General features: G+C 50.0%; 1 protein-coding gene across 1 annotated transcript; it reads left to right on the top strand.

The window, feature by feature from the left end:
- Positions 1-1295: 1295 nt before the first annotated feature.
- LOC118159737 (olfactory receptor 14C36-like) lies at positions 1296-10442 on the top strand. Its single transcript, XM_035314308.1, has 2 exons — positions 1296-1700; positions 10131-10442. Exons 1-2 carry the CDS (start codon positions 1296-1298, stop codon positions 10440-10442), a joined length of 717 nt encoding a protein of 238 aa, XP_035170199.1.
- The last annotated feature ends 354 nt before the right edge of the window (positions 10443-10796 follow it).

The raw sequence follows: 10796 nt of genomic DNA, 5'->3' as shown, positions 1-10796 counted from the left end.
TTCCCAGCAGGTTCCCCTGCAGCCCCAGGGCCATGGGCAGGGAGCCTGGTGGAGGGCAGAGCAAGGGAGGCCATGAACATTTCTCTGTCGTCCCTACAGTGCTGATGCCTTCCAGAGCACAGCCTCATGGTGTCTTCCCTTCCCCCAGCATAGACCTGCAAACATAATTGTGTGAGAACTTGTTCATGAGTTGCCTTTGGCATCAGTCATGTAGGGAATAATTCAGGTGCAGCTCTGACACGGATGCTGCATCTTCCACCATGCAGATAAATTAATGGGGGAAAAGCCTCCATGTCTCCTCCTGATATGTAAGGTTGTGGAAAAGTTGTGTACAGGGCTGTGAATGAGCTGTCTTTGTGTTTGGGTCACCCCAGTTTTAGGGCATTCCACACTTTTCCTGTAAGGTTTCTGGTAGGCTGTCCTCCTAGGGCACAGCTCTGCCAAAGCAGCTCTGTGCTATCCATGGAGAAGACACCTGAGGGCTAAGGGCATGGAAATGCTGCTGGACAGCTCTATGTGGGCAGCTGCACTGATCCCTCTATATCCCTTGCTAGGTGTGGAGAACTGAGGTTGTCCTCAAGATGTGAGGAGACTGGAGTTTTGCATTTGGAAACTGGATTCCTTTGCTCTGTCCCAGTTCTTCTCATGGGAACACCTGAGTCTGCTATCTTCCAGCTCAAAGTGGTGCCAGTCCAGGGCAGCTGTGACCAGGACTTTGGGACAGGATGGTTTCCATCACTCTGCTCTAAGGGACAGAGCAATTCCCTCTCGGGACCCACAAGATACCACCTGGAGTGCAGCAAAAATGCCAAGGACTTCCAGAGCCCCCTGCTCCCAGTAGCACCCTCTGGCAGCAGCGACGAGAGCTCTAGCAAGGCATCTGCAGAAGATGTTTTCCTGAAAGGGCAGCAGCAGTTTTGAGGTGTAACAAGAGGTAGAGTATGTTTTGTTCACAGGGTCTAGCCTAACATCTTACTTTATTTTCGTCCTCAAACAGGTCTCCATGCTCAGAGGTGTCAAATGTCCAACAGCAGCTCCATCACTGAGTTCCTCCTCCTGGCATTTGCAGACACACAGGAGCTGCAGCTCCTGCACTTCACGCTCTTCCTGGGCATCTACCTGGATGCCCTCCTGGGAAATGGCCTCATCCTCGCTGCCGTAGCCTGCAACCACCGCCTCCCCATGTATTTCTACCTCCACAACCTTGCCCTCCTCGACCTGGGCTGTATCTCAACCACTCTCCCCAAAGCCATGGCCAATTTCCTCTAGGACACCAGGGCCATTTCCTATGAAGGATGTGCTGCACAGTTCTTTTCTTTTCTTTTTTTTTTTTTTTTTTCCTCTTTTTGATATCAGTGGAATATTCCTTTCTCACCATCAAGTCCCATGACCGCTACGTTGCCATCTGCAAGCCCCTGCACTACGGGACCCTCCTGGGCAGCAGAGCTTGTGCCCAGATGGCAGCAGCTGCCTGGGGCAGTGGGGTTCTCTATGCTCTGCTGCACACTGCCAATACATTTTCCCTGCCCCTCTGCCAAGCCAATGCTGTGGACCAGTTCTTCTGTGAAATCCCTCAGATCCTCGAGATCTCTTGCTCTGACTCCTACTTCAGGGACCTTTGGGTACTTATGGTTGCTATCTGTTTAGCATCTGGCTGTTTTGTTTTCATTCTTTATTCCTACATTCAGATTTTCAGTGCTGTGCTGAGGATGCCCTCCAAGCAGGGCTGGCACAAAGCCTTCTCCATGTGGCTCCCTCACCTGTTTGTGGTCTCCCTGTTTGTCATCTCTGGCTTTTTTGCCTACCTGAAGCCCCCTCCATCTCCTCCCCAAGCCTAGATCTCGTGATGGCAGTTCTGTACTCGGTGGTGCCCCCAACATTCCATCCCCTCATCTACAGCAGGGTGACGTTAGGAAAGTGATTTTATGGATGTTTCTTAATAGTGATAAATTTTCCCTCTTTTTCCAGAAATGACTTAACTTGGTACCTCCATGCAGGCCTGGCCCTTCTTTCATATCATTATTGTTTACTTTGGTATCACTTGCACTTATTACTCTCTCAGAAAAATATTCATCCTACTTCTCCTAAGGAATGAAACTGCTCTGTTTACTCTTGAGGCTCTATAAATATATCTGTAACATCAGATCAAAGCTCACTCTTACAAAGCATTTGATAAAAAAAAAAAAAAAAAAAAAAAAAAAAAAAAGCGTGTTGCGTGAAGGCTTGGCTCTATTGGCTCTATGGATCTGGGACAGGAAAAGCCCATTGCCGTGCTTTGAGCAGTGAGAGACCATGGGCACGTTTTAGGAGCACCCTGTTGGTGTCTGATGACAGCAGAAATGGTGAATGGTCACTGAGGTACATAGCCATGACAGTCCCACATGGGACTGGGCAGAGGACAGCTTCCAGGACATGAATGTGAAGCTGTGTGGACAGCCTGGGTGTTCTCCATGGGCAGTGTTCTCAGGGTGGGCAAGGAATGGAGCCTTACAAAGAGAGAAAATGCCCAAGATCTTGTCACCAAAAGGGGTAGTGTGAAATTTAGATGTCCTCAGGCAAAGAAGAGCATCACAGTTCCTGTGCAATTCAATGAAGAACCAGCAGCCACAGGGAAGAGAGAATGGAGAGGGATTCCTGTCACCCTCACAAAGTACCACCAGCTGGAACTAGAAAGATACCTGGAAACCCCCTAGAGTCCTTGGCAATGTCCCTTGCTCTTTCTGAGCACCTGCCAGAACTACACACCATAAAAAGCAGGATTAACAGTGATCCCAACCATCTGGCTCTACTTTCCACTGTGTGCAGCTCAGCCACTGTGCCATCACCTCTTGGGCACCACAGCCTGCTTGGTCTGCTCATGGCACCACCAGCTCTGGGCCCTATGGGGAGCATGGGGAGGTGGCCAGAAACATCTGGAGAGGTGAGAGGAGGGATGGGAAGAGATCAGATGGGAGCTGACCTTGTCTGGAATTTGCCTAAAATACTGGTGTTCACCTAATCAAGACAAGGTCTGGACTGTGGGTACCCTAATACATGCTCATGATTTAGGGTAGAAGAAGAGCCAGAAGTCCACAGTTTCCTGGTGCTGCACGAGGCTGGGAAGTGGCTGAAGAAGGACCAGTGCCGTCTATTCTGCATCTCATAACTCCATAATCTTTCCTGAAGGGTGGCATTAAAAGCCAAGTCTGGGGCCCTGTGCCAGGGCTTCCACTGAGGGAAGCATGACATAGCAGCCATACCAGTTTGCTTCTGTTCCTCAGTACAAGTCCATCACATGTCCATGTGACAGTCTCCTCCAACCTGTGTGCTGAACCTTAGCCCAAAAGTCATCAGCAAGTCCTCAGCTTGGGTCCACCCAAGGGACTGGAGTGCAGCTGTGACCACAGGAAGAATGAGCCCTCTCCTTGGGCCTGACCATGGCTGGATGACTGCATGCTGCCCAGGAAAAGGGAGCGTATTAATAATATGTTAAGGCCCCTTTCACCTTCACTGTCTGTGGGGCCTTCAAGAAATGTCCCTCAGTCCTCATATCAGGCCCAGTTTCTTCTTGTATCAGGAGCCTGGAGAAATTGCCCCAGAAGTCTCAACCCTGTTGTGCACTCAGGCAAATACACACAAGTGTATGCACAAGCACACAAACACCATCTCTCTCACACACACAGATGTGTGCACAAGGCATGGACATGGCCAAACACACATTTCTGTGCATTCTTTACCTTCTCATCTGTTTATCTATGTCATCCTGTGAATCACACCAAGCAGACCACGTGGTTCCAATGGCACAAGCTTCCTTCTGCTTTTTCTCTTTTCTAGTTATACTAAGTAATGTATGGTTCCCAGGATGCAATGGTGGGACCTGCTACTGCAAAGCAGCCTATCCTGCAAGGGCATTTCCCTTGTTTAAGGACGAGCTGCCCCAGTTCAGATCAGAGCCAGTTCCTCCAGCTTGAAAAGGAACCTGCCAGCTGCTGGCCAAAAGCTGAGCCAATGAGCAATGCTGGTTGTGCCTCTTTGATAACATTTTTTTGAGAGGGTAAAAATACTCCGTGCAGCAGCAGCTGACAGAGGAGTGAGAAAATGTGAGAGAAGCAGCCCTGCAGACACCAAGGTCAGTGCAGAAGGAGGGCAGGAGGTGTTCCAGGTGCCAGAGTAGAAGTTCCCCTGCAGCCCATGGAGAGGCCCCTGGTGGAGCAGGTGAATGTGGCCTGAAGGAGGCTGCAGCCATTAGAGAGGAGCCCACACAGGACCAAGATTTCTGGTGGGAGCTACAGCCCATAGGTAAGAGCTGACAAAGGAGTGGACCACTTCTGAAGGACTTTCCCCAGGTCTGTACAGCTTCATGTTGGATAATATCTTAAAAACTGCAGTCTGTGAAAAGCTCATGTTGGATCAGTTTGGGAAGATCTGCATCCCATGGGAGGGAGGGACCCCACCCAGGAGCAGTGGAAGAGGGTGAGGATGAAGGAGCAGCAGGGATGAAGCATTATGGACTGACCACAACCCTCATTCCCCACCCCCTGCATCATTCAGCGGGAAGTAGGTTGAGGCAGTGGGGTAGGGGAAAACTTGTTTTTTGTTGGCTTTTAGTTGTCACTGCTCTAGACTCTCATTAATTCACATTAAATGTCGATAATCCTTCCCAAGCCAAGTCTGTCTTGCTGTGACAGGAGTTGTGAATGATCTCCTACCCCTTACCTCAACCCATGGATTGTTTAATTGTATTCTCTCACCCTGTCCATAAGGAAATGTTCCCCCAGCACAGCCCCCTGCCAGCCCTCTCTGCCCCAGCCTGTCACTGCCCTCTTGCTTTAGCAGCTTCCACCCTTACCCCAGCCCCAGCATGTCCCCCACGGGTTTGCAGACCGCCCTGTCCTGTGGCTGACTGGGCTCTGGGCCCAGAGGTGGTCCAGGCTGTCCTGGCTGTTCCCTCAGGACAGGCCCTGAGCCCACCAGGAGGATGGAGGTGCTCACATATCAGCAATTGGCCCTCCCCAGACTGTGGTGAAGAGCTGTTGCTGGGAACTACTGGCATGAGGGGCTGGGGCTAGTTGTAGTTTTCTTGGGCAGTTTCTCATTTCTGTTCATGCTACAAGAATCTGGGCTGGATCTGTGCCCTGAGACACCCTGCTTGAGGGCCCTGTGGGTGTGGGGATAATCTTTCTGACCACCCTCATGGTAAGGAAATTTTTCCTTATGTCCGGTCTGAACCTCCCCTGGTGCAGCTTTCTGCCATGCCTTTGTGCCTGAGGATGACATGAATCCTTTTCCAGACCCACCTTCCCTGTGTCCACTGGGTCCACATTTCCTCCCTGGAGACTGAAGACATCTCGGTCGCCTGAAGAAACAGAGATATCAAACAGAGGCAATGAGAGAGTCAGATCAGTGGCAGTGGTACACATATTCTCTAGGGGCTTCACAGAAAGGGAGCAGGTTGATGCTTCAGATGAAATGAGATGAAGCTAAATGTGTGTAGGAACATGACAATGACACTTAACAACAATTAAATATTAATAATTAAATATTAATAATTAAATATTAATTAAATAATTAATTAAATATTTAATAATTACATATTTAACAACAAAGTGATTGAATAGTGATATTAATATTAATATTAATGATATTAATACAACACAAAGGACTGAAAATTAATATAGTGTGAGTCATTTGTGGAGACGGATGAGAAGTTTACCACCAGTGAAAAATGGCATGAAACCACTTTGTTGAGTGCAAATTTGAGCTCCTGGTTCCTCATGCTGTAGATGAAGGGGTTCACTGCTGGGGGAGACCACTGAGTACAGAATTGCCACAACCAGGTCCAGGGATGGGGAAGATATGGAAAGGAGCTTTAGGTAGGTAAACATGACAGTGCTGATAAAGAGAGAGACTTCAGCCAGGTGAGGGAGGCACATGGAAAAAGCTTTGTGCTACCCCTGCTCAGAGGGCATCCTCAGCACGGCTCTGAAGATCTGCACATAGGATAGCACAATGAATACATAACACCCAAAGTCGACAAAAACATTACCCACAAGCACACAAACTTCACCGAGGAAGGACTTGGAGCAGAAGAGCTTTAAGACCTGGGGGATTTCACACAAAAACTGCTTGACAGGATTGCCTCAACAGAGTGGTAGTGAAAAGGTGTTAACAATGTGCAGCACAACATTGAGAAAAGAAGTACCACAAGCTCTGCTGCCCCGGGGGGTCCCATAGTGCAGAGGCTTGCAGATTGCATCCAATTACAGTCATGGGCATAGCAAACTTAGTGTAGGGAGATTAAGATAATTTATTGAGGTTTAATTAACAGACTGGAGCAGTGAGGAACTAAAAGCAAGCTAAAAACACCTTCCCCCTCATCCACCCTTTTGTACTCCCTCACCTGCCCTGAGCGGTGCAGAGGAGTGGGGAATGGGGGCTGAGGTCAGTCTATGGGGCTTTCTCTCCACCGTTCCTTCACAGTCACTCTCTGCCCCTGCTCCAGCTTGGGTCCCTCCCATGGGATGCTGTCCTTCCTGAACTGCTCCTGCATGGGCTTCCCCAGAGAAGTGGGACCAGTTCTTCAAGAACTGCTCCAATATGAGTCCGTACCATAGGGTCCATCCTTCAGGAGCAAACTGCTCCAACACGGGTCCTCCACAGGTGGCAGCTCCCCCCAGATCCCCTGATCCTGCATGGGCTCCTCTCCATGTGCTGCAGTGTGAAGACCTGCTGTGCTGTGGTACCTGTGGGCTGCAGGGGGACAGCCTGCTCCACCAAGGGCCTCTTCATTGGTGGCAGGGCAACACCTGCTCTTTTGTCTGGAGCACCTCCTGCTCTCCTTATTCACTGACATTGGTGTCTGCAGGGCTATTTTGATCTACATTTTCTCACTCCTCTCTCCCAGCCACTGTTGTGCAGTAACCTTTCTCCTTTCTGAAACAGCCTTTCACAGAGACACTACAGTTTTGCCTGTTGGCTCAGCTTTGGCCAATGGCTAGTCCTTTTGCAGCCAGCTGGAACTGAAGACAAGTATCTTATTGCCATTCTGTGAGCTGTGAGAGATAATGAATAGGGTTTAGGAGTAACTTGATGGTGTCTGATTATTATGGAGATGGTGAAACACCACTGAAGTAGGTAGCCATGACTGTACCACATGGGGCAGGGGAGCAGACTTCATCCAGGACACAGATGTTGAGCTGTGTGTAGAGCCCATGGGTTCTGCATGGGCAGCATGTGCAGGGTGGACAGTGACTGAAACCTCACTAGGTGACAGCTCATCCAGGTTAAGCCTCCCACAGGGATACAGCCAACTTAAGATATCACAGCAAAACAAGTACTCTGCAATGTGGGAACACCTATCACAGCCATTGACCCCTTAGAGGGTCATTAGCAGCAGTGATCCCAATCCAACTGAGTCCATCCTTTGCAGCATAGCCAGTGTGCAGTCACCTCTTGGGCACCACAGCATGCTTGGTCTGCTCATAGTGTCCCCAGCCCAGGGCTCTGGGGATGGCATGGGGAGGTGGACAGGAAGAGCTGGAGAGATGAGAAGAGGGATGGGGAGAGATCAGATCAGCTGTAGTAAAAGATCAGATCAGCTGTAGTAAAAATTTAGTCCCAAATAGGATTTCAATTAAAGTTTGTAATTTATTAAGCAAATAGAGGCAGGCAAACAGCGCTGAGTGCCCCGGGAGACTCTGCTCCACCAAGACGCACACCTGTTACATCAGGTGGCTGATTTTTATGCTCCTCGACTAATACATATTCATCACTATTCCTAGAAAAGGCAGGGTTATTATAATTAGTTCCCGGAATCTGAACTCTCTCCGGATGCATGCATATCAGTCTCTGGTGGTCTCTCTGGGGGCCTCTTGTGCTGAAGGCTTGTAGTCTTCCTCCCAGGCTTTGTCCTTCGGTCGTCCTTCAACTCCCCCTTTCTCCTTATTTGGTGATCTCTTTGCCGGATGTCAGAGGCTTGGGCAGCATCCCATGCAAAAGTCAGCAGTTTCCTAAAAACTCCTTGGTCCTCTTATCTCCCAGACTCGAGTCTCAATGTTCGCCCTTCAAACCCTCTATTTACATAAATTGCTGGACCCTTCCTTTGCATGATACAAGAACTATGTACACTAATCACTCTGTTTTTCTTAGATAGAAGGTTGTATTTCATCATGCAGCCCTAGCATTGTTCCATACTGACAAATCAAATTAACACATTTCACAGGAGCTGACCTTGCCTGGAAGTTGCCTCAGAGATTGGTGTTTGCCTAATCCAAGACAAGGTCTGGACTGTGGGTACCCTAATTCATGCTCATCTTGCAGAGCCACAAGACCATGGTTTCCTGGTGCACCACCTGGCCTGAGCAATGCCTGAGGGACTGGTACGGTACACTCCCCATCTCTTAATGCCATCGCCCTTCCTGAAGGGTATCTTGGAAAGCAAGTCTGGGACCCTGTGTTAGGATTTACATTGATGGAAGCATGACCTAGCAGCCATGTGAGCTTGCTGCTGTGCTTCAGTACTTGTGTGCAGCACGTATCTTTGAGACAGTCTTTCCCAACCAGTGGGCTGGCCTTTACCCCAAATGTCACCCCAGACAAGGTTCATCTGGAGGGCTGAAGGGAAGCTGTGATCACGGGAAGTCTCAGAAGAGAATCACAAACTCACAGAATGGCTTGGGTTGGAAGGGACTTTAAAGATCATCTAGTTCCAACCCCTCTGCCATAGGCAGGGATGCCACCCACTAGATCAGGTTGCCCAGGGCCTCATCCAACATGGTCTTGAACACTTCCAGGGATGGGGCATCCACAACTTCTCTGGGCAACCTGTTCCAGTGCATTACCACCCTCTGAGTGAAGAATTTCCTTCTAATATAAATCTTCCCTCTTTTATTTAAAAACATTCCCGCTTGACCTGTCGTTATCTTCCTGAGCAAAAAGTTGCTCTCCATCTTTTTTTTATAAGCCCCCTTTCAGTATTGAAAATCTGCAATGAGGTCACCCTGGAGCTTTCCCTTCTCACTTGCCGAGGTGATCAGTTCTGGGGCAGAAGATTTCTGCAGCAGAACGGGGGTCGAGGGGGGGGGAGGGTGGGAAGGGGGTGGGGGGGGGGGGAGCTTTACGACAGCCGAGGGAGCCGCCAGAACCCAGTAGCCTTCTCCAGGGTGTCTGACGAGGCTTGGGCTGAGCCAGGAGCACCCCCCTCTGTCATACAAAGTCAGCCTCTGGGAAGCACGAGTGACCAGGTGCGCAGCGACCAGAGCGTGCAAACAGGGTGTGGAGTGGCAGTCAGGGCATGGCACAGCAGTGTGCATGGCAGTGCACACAGGCAGAGAGAGCAGGGAGGGTGGAGTATCCTCCCAGAGGGTGGAGCTGCCTCCCAGATGGCAAATTCAGCCATGGTCTCCAACAGGTAGAAAGCTCTTGCCAAAAAGACTGTGGCAGCCCAGACTGACTGCCTGCCCCAAAATGTGTCTGTTCAGGTCTTCGGTTGCAGGAAGTGCCTGAGCCTGTTGCTGCCAATGGGAGGGTGGCAGAGATACTGACTGCATGAAATGTGAGCCAGGTGACAGGCTTAGTGGATGAGGGAAAGGCTGTGGATGTGGTCTACCTTGACTTCAGTAAGGTTTTTGACACCATTCCCCACAGCATTCTCCTCAGGAAACTGGCTGCTCATGGCTTGGACTGGCGTACACTCTGTTGGGTTAAGAGCTGGCTGGATGGCCGGGCCCAGAGAGTTGTGGTGAATGGAGTTAAATCCAGTTGGAGGCTGGTCACTAGTGGAGTCCCCCAGGGCTCGGTACTGGAACCAGTCCTCTTTAACATCTTCATCGATGATCTGGACGAGGGGATCGAGTGCACCCTCAGCAAGTTTGCAGACGACACCAAGTTAGGTGCGTGTGTTGATCTGCTCGCGGGTAGGAAGGCTCTGCAGGAGGATCTGGATAGGCTGGACCGATGGGCCGAGGCCAACGGTATGAAGTTCAACAAGGCCAAGTGCCGGGTCCTGCACCTGGGGCACAACAACCCCAAGCAGAGCTACAGGCTGGGAGATGTGTGGTTAGAAAGCTGCCTGGCAGAGAAGGACCTGGGAGTATTGGTTGATGGGGGTATTTTGGGGGTGTTTTGTATTCATTGTTCTCTCCTATGTGCAGATCTTCAGGGCTGTGCTGAGGATGCCCTCTGAGCAGGGCCGGCACAAAGCCTTTTTCACGTGCCTCCCTCACCTGGCCGTGGTCTCCCTCTTTCTCAGCACTGCCTTTTTTGCCTACCTGAAGCCCCCCTCCCTCTCCTCTCCATCCCTGGACCTGGTGGTGGCAGTTCTGTACTCTGTGGTGCCTTCAGCAGTGAACCCCCTCATATACAGCATGAGGAACAAGGAGCTCAAGGATGCACTGCGCAAACTCATGAGTGGGTATACATCAGAAGTAATGCACTGCCTGTCTTCTTCTGCAAAGCACTCATAACTCATGATATGTCAAGCTTTTCTTTTGTTCTTTGCTGGGTTCTGTTTGTTTATTAATGAGGGGTGTGGGGGGCAACAATGTTGTCCATATAAAATGTCCTTATCCTGCTCATGTATTTAAACAAAATAAAGGAACCTGCAGTGAAGATTGTGTCAGAGATGCTTTTTTCTGAGAACTTTGCTGTGGGTTCCGGGGTAATGCTCATGGGTAGAAGTAGAGAGGAACAGAGTCCCATCATAGCAGCAGTGCCAGGAAGCACCAGTGTTTGGTCTGTCCAGAGCTGTTCCTGTTCCACTTCCACACTCTCCTTCTGAGCCTTTTGTGTTACTGTAAGACTGATCATTCCTGTAGCTT

Source organism: Oxyura jamaicensis, unplaced genomic scaffold, assembly GCF_011077185.1.
Source record: "Oxyura jamaicensis isolate SHBP4307 breed ruddy duck unplaced genomic scaffold, BPBGC_Ojam_1.0 oxyUn_random_OJ71886, whole genome shotgun sequence".
Taxonomy (NCBI): Eukaryota; Metazoa; Chordata; class Aves; order Anseriformes; family Anatidae; genus Oxyura; species Oxyura jamaicensis.
Note: the sequence above shows the minus strand (reverse complement) of the source record. Positions and strands in the feature narration are given on the sequence as shown.

Bases quoted from the DNA above. Each gene is read 5' to 3' on its own strand.
- LOC118159737 (XM_035314308.1), top strand. From the start codon at position 1,296: ATGTGCTGCACAGTTCTTTTCTTTTCTTTTTTTTTTTTTTTTTTCCTC. The intron at 1,701-10,130 runs GTGCTGAGGATG...TCCTATGTGCAG, and splicing joins ACATTCAGATTTTCAGTGCT to ATCTTCAGGGCTGTGCTGAG.